This window comes from Andrena cerasifolii, chromosome 6, assembly GCF_050908995.1.
Source record: "Andrena cerasifolii isolate SP2316 chromosome 6, iyAndCera1_principal, whole genome shotgun sequence".
In the NCBI taxonomy this organism is placed as follows: Eukaryota; Metazoa; Arthropoda; class Insecta; order Hymenoptera; family Andrenidae; genus Andrena; species Andrena cerasifolii.
Window position 1 is genome coordinate 3,174,742 of NC_135123.1, and position 22,019 is coordinate 3,196,760.

The 22,019-nt window shown below is 38.3% G+C and overlaps 1 protein-coding gene and 1 long non-coding RNA gene across 2 annotated transcripts in view; both read left to right on the forward strand.

Moving 5' to 3' along the window:
* The window catches only part of Vglut (Vesicular glutamate transporter), a 44,201-nt gene extending 37,092 nt beyond the window's left edge, over positions 1–7,109 (forward strand). Inside the window, exon 9 of the mRNA XM_076814075.1 lies at positions 6,527–7,109. Coding sequence (XP_076670190.1) covers positions 6,527–6,772 — 246 coding nt within the window. The 3' untranslated portion in view covers positions 6,773–7,109. The remainder of the gene's footprint in view (positions 1–6,526) is intronic.
* LOC143369815 (uncharacterized) overlaps positions 1–22,019 on the forward strand; it is a 230,457-nt gene that overhangs the window by 48,048 nt on the left and 160,390 nt on the right. The gene's annotated exons all lie outside the window — the stretch shown is intronic.

Sequence of the window (22,019 nt, forward strand, 5' to 3'; positions counted from 1 at the left end):
CGACGCTTTCGGTCGGTGTAACAGGAATTAAAGGTGCGACGTTAGTCGATAGAAAAGGATAACATAAAGATACGATACTAAATCGCTAATTGAACATAAGATCACGACACTAAGTCGGTATGGTGTAATGCAGAAAAGAGAAGGCACATTGGTCGATATTGAATGTTAAGTTGAGAGTAAGGAGTGTTCCTTTCCTGTGGATTTGAATGACTTCCTGTTGCCTATCAGCTGGTCCACGCTTTCTAGGATGGGGGCCGAGGGTCTCGATTAAAAGCGGTCTCAGTTGTAGATACCACGTGGCCCAGGGGCTCGTTAGAGGGGCCCAAGATGGAAGCCGTGAGGCTCGTGAAAGCGGCCAGAGATGGTAGTGAGGGGCTAGTTAAAGCGGCCTCAGTTGTAGGGTTTGCAATACTGAATGCTGAATTCAAATTGCCTCTGTGCTGCTGGCGGTCCTATATTTATACCCGACTGTGGAGCTTGACCCGCTCCAATCACTTGTCGCACTTTACGCGCACCAATTAGCTTTCGTATTTGATTCGCACCAATCACGTGCTACACTTGCGTTTCACTTTACCGTGCAGTTGATCATACATTTTACGCATGCGCACTCGATCCGCTCGCGGTACGCATTCGGTTCACTCGCTCGGTTGAATGATACTGCGCATGCGTGTGCATCACTTATTGTTAGTTCCTTCACTCCTCGCCAGGTCGCAGCCTGTCTGCGCGCTCGCGTATCTTATTACTAATACAGAATGATTTAGGTATGTTACAAGATAATATAAGAAAAGTAACAATTAGAATAATAAAGGAAAGCAAAATTTAATGGCGATTCGCCGCGGAACGTTACAGCCTGTTCGAATTGCAGCGCGTGTCATTCTGTTTTAATATTCGAACGCGTGTGTATACTCAAGCGATAAGGGATCCGTCTCCAATTTGATGGGAAGTCGACGCAGGCGGAGTCACGCGCAATCAGAAGACTACCCCTTTTATTCCTGTGTCCCTTCGCAAGACATCGTGCATATTACCTCTCTTCATTATTTATGTTACATATTATATATAACTTGCATATGTGTTTTCATTGCCTATCAATATTAGTTTTTATATTAAAATAAGCAATGACAGGCTAATTATTGCTGTCGATAGTAATAATTATGATCATCACAACAGTGAATGTGTTAACTGCAATTTAACGTACCCTTGTAAAATTTTACAGTCGTTATAATTGAGTCATAAACCATTTCCATAATTTGTAGCACCTTCAGGTAAACCAAATGTAGCTTCGTAAAAACAGATGTTTCAGTGTGCCCTACAGTAACAGCATTTATGATATCCTCTATAAGCCAGGTGTATCGAGGAATTCGTATACTTTTCGCAAACATATATCGCGATTGTGTCTTGCTGATCGCTTCGCAGATCGATAATATACATCGAACAGGCAGTACGCAATACAAGACTGCGCTGGATCGTGGAAAAAATCATGTGGAGTCGACGTGGAAATGTGAGCCCGAACCCGCTGTTTAAGTTGTGCCGAGTATAACCTTCTGGCGTGCACGAAGGAGCGCGTTCTTTCTTTCACTCCTGCGTTGACGTACTTTTGCGTGGCGCACAAGAATCGACTCAAGAACGTCCGTGTAAAGGGCCCAATACTCACCGAGCCACGCGTCGTGGAATTTCTCCTTTACGTAGTAAACCACAACATGGGTTGTGAGAGACCTGCAAGACTCTGCGTGCGTCCCTGCAGGCTCGTACCGTCTATTTTGTAGCTGTGCCCCTTGTTGGGCTCAGGGCGGTGCATTCCAAAACGTTTGTTACTAACGGCCCAGCTATATAGACTTATGGTACGAGTTTACATTATATAAACTTATGGCACGCACACTCTTGCAGTTCTCCCGAAACCCACGCAACGGTTAGCAAGGTAACAATTCAGCCCTCGGCTGTTGCCCGAGTACCAGAACTTGAGGAGGTATTTGCACCCTAACGGGCAGGCCTGCTGTATGGTATAATAATTTGCTCGACGGGGAGTAGAACCCAACCTCGCTGTATCAGCCACTTTTTAATCTGCAAAATTGGACGTAAAAGTAGTGGGGATATACATTCTCTTAATCAAATATCAGTTTCCGTGAAAAAAAAACTGGTAGCGCCACACCACCGCGATGGCGATGGATGCGACCGGGTACGTGCTAGGGATCTGAAGCGCTACGTAACCCTAACCCTTACCCGGTTAACCAATGAAGGTTTCTGTAACTCATACTAACCGCGAGGGAACGGTTCTTAAATTCTAGAAAGAACCGAAGTAACCGGGTTAACCCGCTACGAGCGGGTTACTAGCAAAATAAGACAGTCTAGCCTAGACTAGACAGTCACTTAACGCAAGTCTAATAAATCTTCTTGGTGATGATGCCCTTAAATATCTTGCTCACGACATTGAGCAAGGATACTGGCCGGTAATTAGTATAAATCGGATTTCTCACCTGATTTAAAAACCAGAGAGATGATACTGTTTTTCCAAGCACACGAGAAACGTCCCACTGATAGTGAATGATTGAATATTATCCATAATGGCCTCGATAAAATGAACTTGCATTTCTTAAAGTACAAAGGAGGCATCCCATCCACTCCCGGGCTCTTATTTATATTTAAGCCGTAAATTTCAGAGAGAATCTCCCCGATGTCAACAGTAAGCCCACGCAAGATATAGCCCGTGTCAGCTGCGGAATACACTGACTCGAAGAAGTTGGCAAATGCGTTAGCAATTGCCGGATCCCCAGACAATATGTCTCCTACGAAATACATTGAATTGGACAGACCACCCGCAGACCGGTTAGAGTTTACATATCCCCACAACGCCTTGATATTTTAGGGAATGTTGGATCCTGCACGAGCAATGTAGTCGTCATAACAGGTAGACAAGAGCGATTCACACGCAGATCTCAAGTAGCTAAACGTCAAGTGGTTGTGATTAGAACTCTTACTATCCAGATATCCGAGTATCCGGATTGCTCGTTATAATTCGAAATCCGGATCTGAGTATCCGGATATCCGAATATACATTTACAGTACTCGGATACTCAAGACTCGGATACTCAAGACTCGGATACCCAAAACTCGGATATCCGTAAATCCGAGAAATAGTAAGAGCCCTAGTTGTGATGATTGTTGAACCTCTTGAAGTCGCGATGGGCAGCCTTCTTGGCACCAATCAGGGAAATAAGCTCCCTAGAAAACCAGCAAGAATATTTGGAAGATCGCACCCTGAGTAGAGATAACTGTATAAAAGATGTGATCATACAAAGCAGAAACAGCATTAGCCAGCGAGAGGTTTTTAAGGGGTATATCCCAATCGACAGAATTCAGATGTTGAAGGACAAGTTCAAAGTTACGAATAACGGTCCCGAAGACCGAATATGCTGAAGATTGAGATGAACGAGAAGACAGGGATGGAACTGATCGGCAGTTACCAGGGCATTAGGGGATAGTTCCACAAGAATGTCGCTTAGTTTCGATAGGACAAGGTCAAAAATGGACCTATGGGAATTTAGAAAAAATTTGCTGCCGAAAGTTGGGCAGAAGGCAGACCCCCTGTATACAATCGAATATTAATCTATCATCGCTAGATACCGAGTAGAACAAGGAGGAATTAGTCGCGCAAGAGGAATAGGAATTCCAAGAGATGCGAGGTGCATTGTAATCACCTAAGAGAAGGACCTTGTCGGTGGGAAAACGTAAGAGTATTTCATCAGTACAGAGACTGTGGTCCGGGTATATATTAGGATTTGACGCAGGCGGTATATAAACGGCTTCCAAGACGAGACCTAGCGTCCCCAAGTTAAACCTGACAAAGAGCTGCTCAACGCGAGCAGTAGAGCCACCGATAATCGTGTTATACATGGATTTACTTACAGCGATCAATACCCCCCACAACTTATGGTATCCATCACAAGACTTCTGGTTAGTTTTTTGAAGACCGCACTGGAGGAGCTGGAGCACCGACTATCTTAGGGACCCCATGGATGTACTTAATCGTCATGTCCTTGTCGCCCTTATCATGGAGACTCTTAAGTTGATTCCTCAGCTGGTTCAGGTTGGACCGCTGCATACGAGTCTTGTCATCCGAGATTTTTAGAGGACCCTTATTTTTAAACTTGTTGGCAAGAATTTTCTTGGCAACATCAGAGGAAGGCAGCATCACGCACAGCGGCCGTGAGGACAATACGTTGGCCTTCCCGATCCTGTGAGCTCTAATGACACTATAGTCAGAGTAATACACTCCACCCAGTCTAACGCTTTCCACGTTCTTCACGTTCCTTTGCTCCGGAGAATCAGCCAGATCTTCAGGCATTCCATGAATAATTATGTTGCGGGCTCTGATCTGCCTATCGCTGATCTCAGAGATGACACACTTCGCAATTTGGCCATCAGAGACGTCTCGGCCAACGGCCTAGGGAAAATTACTTTCAAGCATCGATAACCTATCGGACAAAGCCGTACAGGTGTTGCGGATATCTATAATATTTAACTTCACGCCCTCCAGGAAATCAGGAATGCATACGGACAGCCACTCCTAATTAGGCCTCTAATGTCTTCCAGAGACGGAAAGGTAGGCGGCTGTACGCTCGACGGAGAAGAGGACAGAGGATCAACAACCTGCGAGGCCTCCGAGGATAGCACGTCAACCATACAGTTTAAAAGGCGACCGTTGTGCCATGGATGTCCCGATCGCCCAAGACATGAGACCCCTCGGTGGGTCGTAATGCCACAACCCGCACATCTGACAAGGAGACCGCACAGGTTATGCAATCGGTTCTGGAATCAGACTGGGTGGACATTGTAGTGCACACCTAGTGTTACAAAACCGTAAAGGGTTTTTGTACAGTGGGCCTTCGTTTTCGAGAAATTACTGTATACGACTATCCCTACGGTCAGATATGACCGGAGCTCTAACTGCCGTTAAAGTCTATTCGATAGTCTGCAGCCCGCGACGTCTTCGGCATATTTTTTAAATATATTAAAGCACTCACACTTATAGACGTAGTAAATTTAATACATCATCGATAATGATAATAATATTAATATTGTTGCACTGATATTATTTGTAATTTGCGGTTTTATTATATTTATATTATATCTGCACTTGTATTATGTTTGTACTTTGTATGCAGTATTATTGTAATAATATATATTATTAACATCGTTACAGCGCAAAGTAATTTTTGGTGCAGCCATTGCATTACTACGGTAAGAAAAAGAAAAAAAAAACAAGCGCGCACCAGGAATCTAACCGAAGACCTCCAGCACCGTAGCCAAACATCTTGATATCGCAGCTACGACCGTTGCTTCCTAAGAATGTTTGCACAACTGAAATACTACTGTCGCGCAAAACTTTGAACTCAAATTTCTCGAAAACGAAGGCCCACTGTACAAAAACCCTTTACGGTTTTGTAACACTAGGTGTGCACTACAATGTCCACCCAGTCTCATTCCAGAACCGATTGCATAACCTGTGCGGTCTCCTTGTGAGCGGATTAGCAACTACTGATTTGCATCCTTTGCACACAGCATTTCCAGGAGACATGTCTGACTAAAAGTAGTATTGGACCGACCAGATGACCACACGAGCACTCAGAACCTCGTAACTAGGTAGAATACGCAAACTGCAATCAGTGCATAAAGTACATACCCAGGAATGCAGGAAAGAAAAGCGGTTCTCCAGCCAAAAATCACGGTCAAAGCTTCCAAGCGATGCGGTTGACGTAGCATCCGCACACACGTGCGTACTCCACACTAATTAAATAATCCCGGATCAAAACCACCGACACTTGGCACTTTAAACTGTGTCGTAACGGATTACTGGAGCGGAGATAAACACCTCCATTCTCTACTGAGGCCAGGATAAGAATTTTGACAAGCTTCAAACTATTAGACACACCTGGACTGCTCGGTTCTTTCGGCCCACTCGGTTCTATTCGAGCCGCTCGGTTCTCTTCAAGCCGCTCGACAAAATTTGAGTTCTCGGTTTTCTTCGAGCTAGATACTTGGTTCTTTCGAGCCACTCGCTTTTTTCGAGTACTCGGCACGGTTCGGTTCTTCGAGCCGAGTCTGACTCGGCTCGCTTTTTCCGAGTACTCGAATAGCTCTACTACCAAGGATTCTCCGATATTGAAATAAAATTCATTACTATTTGGAAACATGGTTACAACTATTTTACGGTTTTCACTGTATTACTGTAATCGCATTAACCCGATTAATCGGGTTAGCCGGGTTACAGATGAATTCTGTTACTCGGTTAGGCGGGTTAGTCGACGATACGGAGTTCCGAACTGGGTACGGGTTAGGATTCGGTTCCCTGACTACGTGCATTCCAGACTCTCCTGAAAGATCAAAAGATCGCGGGGAAATCTCCATACGTAACAAACCAAAGGGGATAGCTTTTAAGTCAAATGTAATTGTCGCTACTGTGGCTTCATTTTGAAACACTGTTTTACCAACTTGACTTTCTCGAGAACAATAATTTCATTTCCTCTTACAGAAACAACCATCCGCGGGTGGAGACGAAACTGACGATTGGAACAATTACGAGCAACCAACTGGGGACAGCACGCATACTCAAGAAGTCAAACCGCCCGTAATAAGCTACGGGTCGACAGAAACCAACAGCAGCAACCCCTTTCATTCGACGAATCCCTTTGCCAGAGATATGAACGCATCTCTAGTACAACCGCCAGCAACAGACGATTACTCGCACGACATCATCCAGAATAAACAATGGAACTAATTTGTCGGTATTTGAATGAACGTGACACGCGTAAGAATATCTTCTTTTCAATGTGACTGATTGACTTTGGTTGATTATAATGATTTCGCAGCTGTCTCTGGTACTTCGGTTCACGTCTAAAGCCGTCTCATTCATGGAACTCATTTTCCTGTTTGTCGGTAAAAAGTCGACTATGTACTCCACTTATTCATTGTCAGATAAAAATTTAAATCTTTGTACGATAAATGAATTGGCGCAATTGGGATTTCACGCTTCTGGCACAAAAGACTATTTTTGACTCTTAAGGAAATTTACGGGTATTTCATTCTTTTCCTGGGAAAGAAGGGGGCGTATCTGTATATTAAAGAAATTCTGCTTTACACGGAAATTAATCAGGAAGGTCTATTTATTTAAATGTATAATGTACTTGTACTCGTATATTGTACTTTATTCACTGTCTTATTTAGAATAGAATTGGTTACTGTAATCAAGCAATTTTGTTTAGTAGCTACATACGTTCTTTTAAAAGTAGCGTGTTCCAAGCGAAAGAATTCAATACTCGTAAAGAAAACTCACAATGAAAGGTTAAAATGACATTCTGTTAATATTTAACCGGTTCGCGTAGCCTAGTGCATATAATTGGCCGATATTATGTCAATGTATACAACGCCTAACGCGAACGTTGACAGTGGCAGGCCACTGGCAGGCGTAAGCTTTTGTGTGAAACGTGTGGTCGGTTGAGTGTTAACCGATTGAATGTCCATGTTTTGAATGATCGTGATAGAGGAACAAAGTACTAGAGGCAGACGAAACGAATACCAAATAAGATACTGATATTTCAGGATATTTTGGATTATATCATTAAGGCGTTTCAGGCGTTATAGGTACTCTGAATTAGATTGCAGAGAATAGAATTTTCTTTCATCGTAATACCTAAGAGTGCAGAGTATAGTGCTGTAAGCCGACGCTTTGTCACGATCCAGAACCGTAGAAAATTCATTCCAGACTCGCTTTCCGATCAGCTTGGAGACTTTTTACCGAGAAAAGTCCGGAAATATTTCTAGCAAAGACGCATAATGGGAAACGATGGCAAGCGAAGATGACCAGGGAGAGATTAAACATAAAATACTAGAATATTTTTGAAAGAGTCTTCTTGTGGAAGAAAAGAGAAGGAATATCTTTTTACATTAAGTATGGATTTAACGATGCGAACGTCGACGTTCGCGAGAAGTGATTCGAGACGAACATTATCCTACGGGCCTAAGATTGGCCTGTCGATGGCAAATGCGCCGTCCACTTTGTGGTCGTACGAAAATGGATAGCGGCGAATGGCCAAAGATGGGAATAATTAAGGAAACGATAGATTTATTACCTACTATTAATTTGCAGTTTTCTATCCTGCGAATAGAGAATTGTCTCTAACGGAATGTTAAACAGACAATAATTAGCAGCCAAATCTTCGCAGACAATAATTATTTGAAGACAATAACGAGAAGGTTTGGAGGAGCAATGGTGGAATTAGAGTTCAGCACGATCGCTGAAACTTTTAGGTATTTCTATATATTCTTTCTTTTCTACGCTGACGGCAGAACTCAACGACGCGGAATTATAGGAACATAGCAATAAAAAAAAAAAACTATTGTTGAAAATTAATGCCAGTTAGGGAGGTGTGAAAGGGGAAGGGGAAATACGCGCATATCGTTCTTGTGGCGCGCATTTTGAAATGTGTAGTACGATGAGTAGAACGACTTAATTATCGGTACGTACGTCAATATTTTATCGATGGGTCTGGCGGCTTCTGGTGTTTCTGCTTCATGGGGCCGCAGTGGGATAAGAGCAAGGCATTAATATGTTTATCCACGTGAAAGTGGTATCATAGAGGAGGGCATTATTTAAGTCTTTCGAGTTTAAATTGTAATCGCAAGTACATTGAATTTAAACGAAATTCTGGAACGTATGAAAGTATTCGTAAGAAAGTGATAACAAGATGAAAGTATTAGTATGATAAGACGTAAAGTATCGTAGGGCTCTATTTTTTGGGACCTGATTCCTTCGAGTGAATTTTCACCTTGTGCACTCACAAAAGTATCTCTGATCAAGTTTACACCTATGCGATTTCTTCGTTATTTTATATTTAACGTCAAATCTCCAGTTACCATCCACCCCATATCGATGGAACCTCGATGAAAGTTTAGTGGCACAAAATAAATGGATTCTTCTGGATCTCTCGTTAGAAAGATGATATTTATTCCATTCAATATTGAAAAGCGAATTAAATAATGAAATTGTTAAGGTATTTGTTTCAGTTCAGGTAATCAGTTTGTTCAAATTTTTTCCAGTTTTAAAATACACAAAGTAGGTATTTAAACGTACCTAAAAATTCCAGTGACAGAGTAACTTTTATATTGCGCCCCCAGTAATATTTGTTAACAACAAAGTATCATACGTTTAATAAAAAAAAATATTTCTATCCAGTCATACCGAACAAGAAGAATTGATCATTTATTTTTAAAAGTGAAGGAGAGTATTGAGGTAGTAGAAGAAAATGGAAAAGTTGACTAATATCTAAAAGGGTAACATGACATGGTTATAATGTACAACTGATAATACGATAAGGTACATAGAATATCGATTGATCGCGGTGTACTTTAAATTTGAAATTACCATTAAATACATTGTTAAAATTTGGTAAGTCTCATCCTGAACGCATGGTATGTATGTTACTTCAACATGGTATGTATGTTGTCTCTTCTCTCTGGAAAGACAGAAAAGTTGAGATAATGTAAAATTCAGACAGAAGGCTGTTTATGACAACATTAATATATTAATCGAGATTTTTTTGTTTTTGACCGATTGAACAATTCATTGGCTTTCTGTATGCAATGTAATGGAAAAGAGTTATAAGTAGAGCCTTATCTATTTTGAGCAAGCAACTAATTAAAATACGGAAACTTCAGGAATACTGGTTACAAGTGATTTTCGATTAAAAAAATCAAGACTGCTCTGAATTTCCTAAATAGAGCAGTACCGTCAAGGACCCAGTTCCTGATCAGAACCCAATTCCTGATCAGTTTAGGAAAATAAAGCAAATAATAAGCTTATTCTGATACAAACTTATTCTAATAAATTACTAAATAATTAAAAATTATTTTGAAATATATACGCAAAATTTAATAGCTCATAGTAAAACGTGTGAAGGTGATCAGAAACTGTTCCCTTTGCATTTTTCACTTGCAAAGTTAAATTATAAAATAATTATTATTATGTGTGCACTTTTTTTAATACCAAATTAAAGATAAAACATAGATTTACTGAAATAACAAAACATCTTTTAAATTTGGTTAAGTTTTCCCTTTACACGTTTAAAAATCCACAGTAGTTACTCTTAAGTAGTGTTCCTAATTTCTTCATATTTTTTGTTTTTCGAGAAATCAGAAATGAGATCATATTTCTTGAGAATTTTCTTGAAAATTATAGTTTTGGAATAATGTTGATAATATTTTTCAAAAACACAAGAAAACTTTAAGTAAATGATTATTCCTGTCTAATTTATACAAAACTTGTGTAAATGAAAAAAAATAGATATTAAATATAATTGGTAAATTTATTTATTTAATACAAAATTTGTACAAAGCGAAACATTACTTTTTGGTTTTAAAATTTATTTTTAAATAGCACAATGCGTCTAATGTAACGTCAGCGAATCTATTTCGTTTTTGTGGCAAAATCTGTTACTGTTATATTTTCACGTATTATATATATCTATATTGGCTGTTAAATGAAAAAATGTGTCTTTTGACCCTTTTGGAAAAAATTCTGGATCATCCAAAAATTTTATACGGGGTACAATAGTCTTATCTCCTCCTTTCTATATTTCTTCTTTAATAGCCACAGGAAACTCATTAGGTACTTAATTCAGTATACAATTTTTCTAAATTTTTAAATAAGAATTTAAGAGCACCTTCAACAATGAATAATATCGAATCTTCTGTACTGTGATTTTCTATTGGAATTCATACAGGTTCTACTGTTATTAATAAGATGTATTATAAATTGTAGATGTGTTTATAAGTTCGCGATTAACTAGTAATACATTCATTTACGAAAATAAATGAGATTTATAATATTTTTCCTAGACTAAAGTTTCTCGAGAAATTATAGTATTTCTCGAGAAATAAGGAATAAGCAATTATAAAATATCTCAAGAAGGAACTCTACTCTTAAGTGATCAGGAATTGGTCCTTGACGGTATGCTCTTCTTTTTAATATTATTGGGAATATCATCACAAATTCAACGACTGCCGGAAATACTAATACTACTGTGACTTATATACGAATAAAGCAGAGACGCGATTTACACAAGCCAAATGTTTGATTACATATCAGCACTTGCAACAAAAAAATCTGTTCTCTCCTGAAGACTACCATGACACCCATAGACTACCATGTCACGTCTTCTGAACTCACCCTTGTCCAAGGTACATGTAATTACTTCTTCTTAATTACCATCAACATTTCTTAAACAAGCTTCATGCATAATGCACTGTAAATATTTCCGTCAGTGGAAACCGTGAGTGGAGCTCAGTCGAAAAATTATTGCACACTGAAGGTTCATTGTGAGAACGTACGAAAGTCCAGACCAGTGAATGCTGAAACACAAATATCACTCTAAGCAGTACGTATGTTTACCTTGTAAATCATCCGAGCAAAGCACAGTTTAATCGAAGGTTTTGTATGAAATGTTATTGCTATACAAGATTGTTATATTAACCCTTAACTGGTATACTGTTTTTGGCAAACGTGACTGGTATACTGGGGTCGTGGCAGCCCCCAAATAAAAAAGGACACAGAAATTTTTAAAGTCGACACTGGAGCAACCACTATAAATATTTTCTTCTTAGGTAATGTATAAAATAATAGAAGCGTAGATAGTTAAACTATTATTATAAAATTAATTAGAAATTCAGTTTACCAACTTAGACAACCGAAAATTGTACATCGAACTTTGGGTGCTTGGGGTCACGAGCGACCCCAGGATACCAGTTAAGGGTTAATCGTATGTAGTTGAAACTGTCTATGTAATATTTTTGACAGACGTTGAATTTGGCTTGGGATACTACCCTAAAATATCGAAGAAAGAAATCATATGGTCGTACATAAAAAACAATGTAACCTTGACTTTTACCTGAAAACAGACATCTTAAAAAATTTCTATCTCAATCCGTTGCTCGCTCGAAACAGATAAAGCTATGTTGTAGCTGTTGCATTACGTTATTGCAAGTAGGTACCTAAAAGAGCATGCATCTGTGACAATATACAACCTGTATATGTATATATCGTATTATCAAATTGTACAAAAATATTTTAACTGGCTCATGACGAGGATATTTTGCCGCGAATAAAATTATCCGGACGTGGTTACTCGTTATTACGGGGATGAACGGATAATTGAACTTGAACTACAAAGATTTTGTTCCACTTACAATTAGGTATATCTACCGCTGAAAACTAACCACCTGAATCGTGTGCATAATTTCGTAACTCCATCACCACGACGAGCCCTACTACATTGCCTAAGATTCTACAAAAGAAACAGTAAATCGGGAAAGAAATATAAATTCAGAAGCGATCGATCGATGGTTCATGGTACCTACGTATTCAACGTCGGAATCGCAAAGTTACGTGGGGACACTGTGTACCAACATTACTCGAGCAGCTCTTCTTTTCGTTGCCCGAGAATCTGCGAGATTAGTCAATTTATGCGAAACCTTTTTAAAATGTTATAGATTCTTAATATATATATATATATATATGTATCATATTATACACGTAATATGTACGTAAATATATGGAGTATATATGTGGCCAATATATTAGTTCTTCACGCTACACGCGACGAATAAAGTTAGATGTTACATAGGTTTTTTCAGTCGTGTCCGTGGTTGTAAGTAATTATACATACATATACGCATACACATACATGTACCTACGCATAGAGCTCATGCCACATACACGGTAAAATTCGTTTGACAGTAATTGCAATCTCCTTACTAAATCGTGTTCATTCGTCGTTACGAACATATAATAATAATAATAACGAGGACTAAGAAGCAGTAGGAATACATTTGATTTTAATAAGCTTATTATTAATCGAATTGATTTGCAGAACTATTTGCAACGCGTAAAGTTGCATGTTCTTATTCACTTTTTCAGATTTCATGAAGTAGCTTTCATTTGAGTGTTTATATTGACAATCGCTTTATTCTCGACCGCGGAGACAAGCGCTTAAGAGATTGTTACCCTTTGCACTCGAAGCCATTCACACCTAACTCAAGAACACGAAGCTATTTACAAACACGAAAGATTGAAAATAATAAAACATACAATTACTGAGCAGCTATAATTTCATTTTAGTGGAAATATGCATACATAATTATGTATAGAGGCACGTTTATGGCTTAGTAGCGTATAAATCATAATATGTATGTACTTTTGAGGCCCCGCTTCAACTCATTGCCGGTGACGACTGTACTTGTTTCTTGAAAAGCGCTGCTGGAGTGTAAAGGGCTAAGGAAAAAAGCAATGGCTTCATAATCACATCAATTTCGATATTTCCCTATATAATACTTATTACTGTGTAAATAGTCCAACATAACAACAATTGTTAAAAAGAACACACGCGAAGGGGTTAGTGTAGGAAGTGTCATACGCTACAGATATACAAGATGTGGTATGTAAACCGTGATAAATGGATGTTTACAAAAGTACCTACTGGTGACATCGAATATAAATCTTATCTGCCTGGACATTAGAGTTGTTCGAGTACCCGGATAAAGCAAGCCGAGCCTAACTCGGCTTGAACGACCGAGCCGAGCCGAGCACCCGAATGAACCGAGTGGCTTGGATAGAACCATGCGGATTGAATTATTTCAAGCGGCCCGAAAGAACCCCGAAGCGGCCCGAAAGAACCCCCGAGGAGGCCCGAAAGAGCATCCCGAGGCGGCCCGAAAGAGCACCCCGAGGCGGCCCGAATGAGCACCCCGAGGCGGCCCGAAAGAGCACCCCGAGGCGGCCCGATTGTATGTCTGTACATTGTACGTCGAGCAGATAGGTTAGGAAATAGGTTAGATATACTTAACCCAATTATAATATAGACCAGTGTTCACTAACTGGTGGCTCGCGAGCCACCGGGGGCACTTCAGCCTTGCTGCCACGCTGAACGGTCCCCTCCATACCTCCCAGACTCTGACGATCGCAGTCAAAAAGAGAAGGAAAGGAGAAGGAATCGACTGCGATCGTCAGATTTTGGTCGGTATGGTGGGGGGTTCAGCGTGTCAGTCAACCCTGATATAGACTGTGGAAGTTTATGTATATGCATGTTTTTATTGGAATGACTTAAACAAGCGGGATTTTGACAGAACTATGTTTCATCATTCAGAGGATGTTAAAAATATATTTTCGATTTTACACATTTTGCATATTCTGGATATACGTTGCACATTCTGCATATTTTTCATATTTTATGCAGATACGAAATTTGTTTACAAATTAGCTTGGTGAACCTTCCCATTAAAATTTAATAGTTTCATATGTTAAAAAGTACAATAGTGTAATAGTTATATACGTATTCAAAAGTTTAATAATTCAATATTAGGTACAACGGCCTGATACGTATAATATATAATTATTACAGTATAATTATTAGCATACTACAGTTTTATAAAAGAGGTTAAATATAACCTCACCCCCGTTATCTTTTTCAGCATATTTGCATATTCGCGGCATATCATACTTGCATAAACTTCCGCAGTCTATATTATAATTGGGTTAAGTATATCTAACCTATTTCCTAACCTATCTGCTCGACGTACAATGTACAGACATACATCCGGGCCGCCTCGGTTCTTTCGGGTACTCGGCTCGGTTCGGAAACCGGGTTTCAGCTTGGTTCGGATTTCAAGCTACCCGAATATTCAAGTACTTGAACAGTTCTACTGAACACACAGTTCAAAACGTAGAAGACATTCTTGTTCGCGAAAGCGAGACGAACATTTCAAAAGATCATCAAATTTTTCTGATGATTTCATTGATCAAAGCCACTCGTGATAATTCAAGATCGCGAATTTAAAAAAAACTTGTTGCAACATTTCAGTAGCTTCAACTCTGCTTCGTAATGTTTCTTTTGTCATCAGTACCTACTTTTGGAAATAATCGCTTGTCCCGCTTTATGTGACTCATACTATATACATATTATACATTATATTATTGTATTATTACATATACAGGGTCATCTGTTAAAACTGCAACCTACGCGCGCGCGAACAGACGAAATGGCAACACCGCCTCACGGAAGCATTCCACTACAACCATTCACCGGCCCGGCGTTCGGAGCGCTGCCAGCGACCGCTGTACAGCAGTGATGCCCGAGCTTCAAAAATTTTAGGATGGTCTCTTTCAAATTAACGTCGCAAAGAGCTGTGCGCAATTTCCCGACCCGGGTTGAAGAATTTGGGGCCTTTTCGTATAACTTTTGAACTATAAAAGATATCGGAATGCAATTTGCGCCGGAAAATGAGGAAAAATTATTCCCTCTTAATAATGGATAATTTAAAATATTTTACGTTTACTTAATTTTTCTTTTATCAATTTTTTGATCATAATTGTTGTGAAAAGCTTTTGCAAACTATTTATTTCATACTGTATTTAATTCTCTTTTTAAAATTCATGGTGTTGATGAACAATAGCCTAGTTGTTTCTGTACCATTACTTTCATAAATTGAGAAATTAAATTTTTATTCAATTATGTGTTAGTTCTGCAAATCTTAGAATCTATTGTTCTGGTTTTCTTTTTTATAATTTTATCCTTAATGCAGTGCATGCATAGATCGGACGTAACGAATAACTAATAGGACGTGTCTTTAATTGTAGCGGTGTTTGAATTTTTTTCTACAATTTTTGCGTCTGAATGTTTTAACCTTTTAGCTTCTCAACACCGCGCCAATACCGACTTCCGTTAATGTCATTTTTTGGAACAATTGCGCCATTATAATCTGGGGTGCGAGTGATAAACCAACCATAAAAGCCGAACGCGCGGCTCGCTTACCTGGGCCGGAAATTCCGCACAGCTCTTTGCGACGTTAATTTGAAAGAGACCATCCTAAAATTTTCGAAGCTCGGGCATTACTGCTGTCCAGCGGTCGCTGGCAGCCCTTCGAACGCTGGGCCGGTGAATCATGTGGAATGCGTCCGTGAGGCGCTGTTGCCATTTTGCCTGTTCGCGCGTGCCTAGGTTGCACTTTTAATGGATGACCCTGTGCGTATATATATCTTTATATCTATATACATGTATGTATGTACATATTGTATATCCATGATAGCGCTTGATTATCGTGGGTAATCGCAACAAACGAAAATCGCAACAAACGTTTGACATATATATGTGTTTAACACATTGTGCTAAGAGCTATTCGAAATTAGGCTTGCGTTTTGAAATATTTATTTTTTAAACCATTTGCGGTGCCGACAATAATATCTTGTAATCTCATACGCGTGTTATGATAACGCAACAAATGCAGTATTATGTTTCAGTTCGTTGTTAAAGCTTTTTCAAGGAAACACGTTAACTCTTCCTTCTCTAATCTAAGACAATAATACAAAATATACAAGCACAAGCTATTAAAGACAATAAGAAATTAAACTTTCCCGATGAAGAGCATTTGTTTAAGTTTAAACAAAAGTTAACAACTAATAAAAGCGATGGCAGTTTGTATTGAAAGCTTAGTTTTTTTAAATAATCTGTTAAAACGTATTTCACTGAAAAAGATTATACGTTACAGAAAGACAGTATTTACATTAATTCCAAATAGAAGTAATGATAGCTAGCATATTAAATAGATAGAAATTTATTTCATCTTGCTTCGTGACGAGAAATTTATTTCATCTTGCTTCGTGACGAGAAATTTTTTTCATCTTGCTTCGTGACGAATATTTTTCTGTATTCCGATAAAGAGAAGCACTCCGTGCAATCTACTTTTTAATATTTCTTCAGACCCTACGCTCACCATTGCGCGCTACGAAGAGTTAACGGTCAGCGGGTGAAATTATTTCGCCAGACGTTCATAATAACATTTTTAGCTGACTTACATAATAAAAGATTAATGTCCTCCCAAGCTATGATTTGCTGAAATTCTTTAAAGTACGGTATGTTGAGTAACTGTTACGCTTCTACAATAGTTTATGCGGGCGTAATATTGCTGACAATGTCGACAGATAGTAATAGAACCATGGTTGCTTGTTTGACAATAATGACAGTAATCGTAGCAGTAAAACGGACAATAATGGCGAAACATATTTTCTGTATGTTAATATGTACATATACGTTTTCGCGGCGGTAGGTATCTTCGGTCCGCGGTTGCTTTCGTTCGGTGGAAAGCCGGAAGTTGTAATGACACGTTCTAACAATGAACGTTGCACGCGACGTCTGTTCTTCAACGATATATCTGTCGCTTAAATACCGGGACAGAACGGTTCCTAGTTACGCAGAGCTGGACAAATTTCATTTGAAATCAAAACAAGAAATAATGATTTAAAATAACAGGTAAAAACATTATACGGAATTGAACAAGATGTTGATTAATATGTAGTTGAAGGAATGCCAGATTAAGAATAAAACGTTTTAATCATTCAAAAACATCCTGTTTGTTTAAAAACGTAAGACATAATTATTTCTTCAAATACAGGATTCTAGGTAGGTAGGTACATGTTGCAATAAGAATAAGAAAAATTGTCAAACTAGAGTAAAATGAAAAATCTATGTACCTATACATTCTCCGGTTCAAAATCGCCCACCACTCTTGCGTAAAATCATAAAAAAAATTATTCTATTTTTATTGTTACAGGTGACTCCATGTCAATTTGATTACTTTTGTTCCTCGACGTCAGGGATTCTGACGGAATTGAAATATGTATGTTATAGTTCAAATGAAATTAGAAGGGGTCGTCGTTTTTCCAGTTTTGTAGTTGTTTAAAAAAAAGCAAGCCCGCGAAGTTGACGATTTTTGCCGATTTTTATGAAAATTGCTTCTTATCCTTGAAAGTCATTTTCGCAGCATAAAAACAATATGTTTATTTTTATCTTGGCTCTCAGAAGTAGGTAGGTACCTATGTTCCTAAAATTTTGAGAAAAAAATTATACTCATATTCGGTGGTCTTCCCTCTATCGATTAAGCTTGCTTAATTAGCGGATTCTTTTAAAGTTGTAGTCACGGCACGACGCGAGTGACAAACACATTCAGGTACATGGGTAGCTGCAATGTCCGGTCGAATGAAAGCCGAAAGGTATACATACCTCCTTTGTACCTATGTAACAGAAACAAGTGGACATTACCGGGATCACGTTGAAAGCAGTTCCGTCTGCGTCATTTGAAAGTATCTTCGCTGACATTTGTTTCTTGTTAACGGAAACAAAGCTATTGGTAGTTTGTAATGCCTTTACTAGATTTTGATGGTCCGAAACAGTTTCCTCCTCTAATAAGACCAAATTCTTTTTCTGTTCTTGCTTAGTTACGAAATTGAATGTAATGTTTTGTATTTTGTTTTTCGTGTGTTATTTACACAGGATGGCGTTTCAAGCATTTTGCTTATATTGGGCCCAACGAATATTATAAGTCGTCATTTCCATTTTTCCCTCTCTCTCCTTCGGGTCCCAGCAGCAGCTGTGCACCGGGAGAAAGGTGGTCACCCATCTTTTCCCCGTACACCGCCCCGTGACGTTTAACTTCGGTGATCTGACGAGAACCGGTGTATTCATCACGGCTACGGCCGCTGGTGAATGTAATGTTATTAATATTACTTGTAATGCATCCAAATAATTTTATAAGTTTCTATAAGCTGGCTCGTGCAGCAAGTCTCTTAAGGATTCCATCAATTCCATCGCAATGATCCTTACAATATGTGGTTGCAAAAACATTTGCAAAATAAGTTTTTCTTCTCTTCGTACTGATTAGTAGCGCCGTCCGAAAAATATTGGTACTTACCTATTATCTTTTTGATATTATAGCGATAAATATGTGCATACATGAAAGTAACCTTTTTCTATACCGATGCACTTGGTTGTGCTTTAAATATTTCAAAATTACAACATAATTATGATTCTTGAGTTCTACGTTTATTTCATGATAAATAACGAACAAGGAATCATAATTTGACGATTACTACAATAATAACTGTCTTGTGCGACACAGTTATAATTTTCCGACAAATCTACCAAAATTACGGATTTTATATGAATTTTATATTTTTATCAATAATATATACACGGGTAGAGTGTATATATTATTGATAAAAATATAAAATATAAAAACTACTAGCGCCTGCTAAAATACACTCCTCTGCTGCCAAAGATGTGAAAGTGCTAAATTCAACCTTTTCATTTGGAAATTGTTCTATGAAATATTCATTTTCATTCAAATTTCCTAAAATCAAACGTTTTTGAATCTCGACACGCTTTGCATCTTACAGAACGGAAATACATTCTTTTGAAATAACAAGAATACTATAGTCATAGTGGTGTAAGTCAACTGACCCTTATTCCGAGAAATAAAAAGGGGATATCAGACTGATAATAAATTCCACGGTCACATGTTAGTGATTGTAAAGAAATTAAATATTGTTACGAAATATTATTATAGAAAAAAATTTAAATCGTTCAGTAAATATGATTACATATTAAATATTCATCTTTTGAAAGTGGCTTATACCACTGTGTACCTACTGCAATATTGGGTCCTCATTTGAATAAAGAGAAATTGTTGGTTGTTTAAAAACTTACAAACACAAGCAGATGGTGTGAAACGAATTGAATTTTTGTGATAAGTTATATTTTCATGTTTTTCCTGTGTCTTCACTTTGTTCTGTAACAATTAAGTGGCTCGTTCCTTTGTACGAAGTCCAGTAGACCTACATGTTCGTCTGTGGTATTTTGTGATTCGAAATTTTGAAAAAATGCTTGATGAATGCATTGTTATCGGAAGTATAAAGGGATGAAGATCGAGCATACCCTTTTGTTTCTTTTTTGTAACTGTTCGTGGTAAAATCGTGAAATGGCAGAGTAACTGTGCACTGGAAACAGTTGCAGTCACAATAACGTAAGTCTGACTTGCACCACTATGATTGCTAACAAACTAACTGTTCCATTCATCTGTTCTGCTAGTTCTGCCACCTATTGGCGTACAAACGACTTGCACTTCTTTTTCTATCAATGAATAGACATGCATGGATTGCATCTACGTATGCAAGTTAATATTTTATAAAACTTGACATACACCGCTGTGACCTATACCGCTTTATATGTTCTTGAATCGGGAACCCCGCGTTGCTTGTCGTCGTACCCTGACTACAGCTTTAAAGAATCCGATAATTAAGGAAGTTCAATCGAAGGAGGATATGAGCATAATCTTTTTACATTTTTAGAAGCATGCTTTCGAGAACGAAGTTGACAAGAAACATAATTTTATTATTTTCATGTTGCAAATTTTGGGGCGGGGAGGGAGAGAGTGAAAGTGGAAAAGGTGCAAATAAAATATATTACGGGGGTGTCAGATTTCGACAAATGCATGCCAGATTACGTACATACTACATGTAATTAAGTAGTGTTAAAAGAATCAGAAAGTAAGAAGTTAATAATTAGGACAGGACAGAGAGCAATGAAGTTCGAGGAGGAGGCGAAAAAAGAGGAAGCAAGGAAATTGCTAAACGAATGTGTAAAAAAAGAGAGGAGAGACGAGTGCAGAAAACAGTAAAGAGAGTAAAGAGTTGGGGAGGTGTCTCAGGAGGAATAGGGTGAGTCAGTTGGGAGTTGAGCAGCTAAGAAGGCAGGGACAGGGGACGATAATTATGGGGTTTAAGGGAAAGGGATAGGGAAACTCAGTAAGAAGTACAATATAACCAAATAGAGAGGGCTAAATACAATATAAGGTACAGACATGTAAGGACATGAATGTTAGCCGAGTACTTCAGTAAAGAAGGAAAGGAAAATAGTCAGAGTTTGATAGCGAGTACAAGATGCGGGAACATGGAAAAATGGAACAGATACTGGAAGGGGTTGGGGCAAGGACTTGCGATGTATGTAAGGAAAGATAGGGGACGTTAGATCATGTGGAACAAGATTGCAAGGAGTTGATGGAAGGGGAAGTATATAAGAGAAGGTGAGAAAGTAGCAGAATGGTTAAGGGAAGTAGAGAAAAAAAGAAAAAAGATAAAAGGCGGATAAGGGAAAGTGCGAGAGTTTCCGTGGTGGAGAGAATGTGAGGGAGAAAGATAAGAGTTTATGTAAAATCTAGCCTTTTTTTATGGTTGTGGGGCCGAAAAATAATAATATTCTATTCCATTCTACTCTATTTTATTCTATTCTCTTTTATTCTATTCTATTCTCTTCTATTCTCTTCTATTCTCTTCTATTCTCTTCTATTCTACTCTATTATATTCTATTCTCTTCTATTCTCTTCTATTCTCTTCTATTCTCTTCTATTCTCTTCTATTCTCTTCTATTCTCTTCTATTCTCTTCTAGTCTCTTCTAGTCTCTTCTAGTCTCTTCTAGTCTCTTCTAGTCTCTTCTAGTCTCTTCTAGTCTCTTCTAGTCTCTTCTAGTCTCTTCTAGTCTCTTCTATTCTCTTCTATTCTCTTCTATTCTCTTCTATTCTCTTCTATTCTCTTCTATTCTCTTCTATTCTCTTCTATTCTCTTCTATTCTCTTCTATTCTCTTCTATTCTCTTCTATTCTCTTCTATTCTCTTCTATTCTCTTCTATTCTCTTCTATTCTCTTCTATTCTCTTCTATTCTCTTCTATTCTCTTCTATTCTCTTCTATTCTCTTCTATTCTCTTCTATTCTCTTCTATTCTCTTCTATTCTCTTCTATTCTCTTCTATTCTCTTCTATTCTCTTCTATTCTCTTCTATTCTCTTCTATTCTCTTCTCTTCTATTCTCTTCTATTCCCTTCTATTCCCTTCTATTCCCTTCTATTCCCTTCTATTCCCTTCTATTCCCTTCTACTCTCTTCTACTCTCTTCTAGTCTCTTCTAGTCTCTTCTATTCTCTTCTATTCTCTTCCAGTCTCTTCCAGCCTCTTCTATTCTCTTCTATTCTCTTCTATTCTCTTCTATTCTCTTCTATTCTCTTCCAGTCTCTTCCAGCCTCTTCTATTCTCTTCTATTCTCTTCTATTCTCTTCTATTCTCTTCTATTCTCTTATATTCTCTTCTATTCTCTT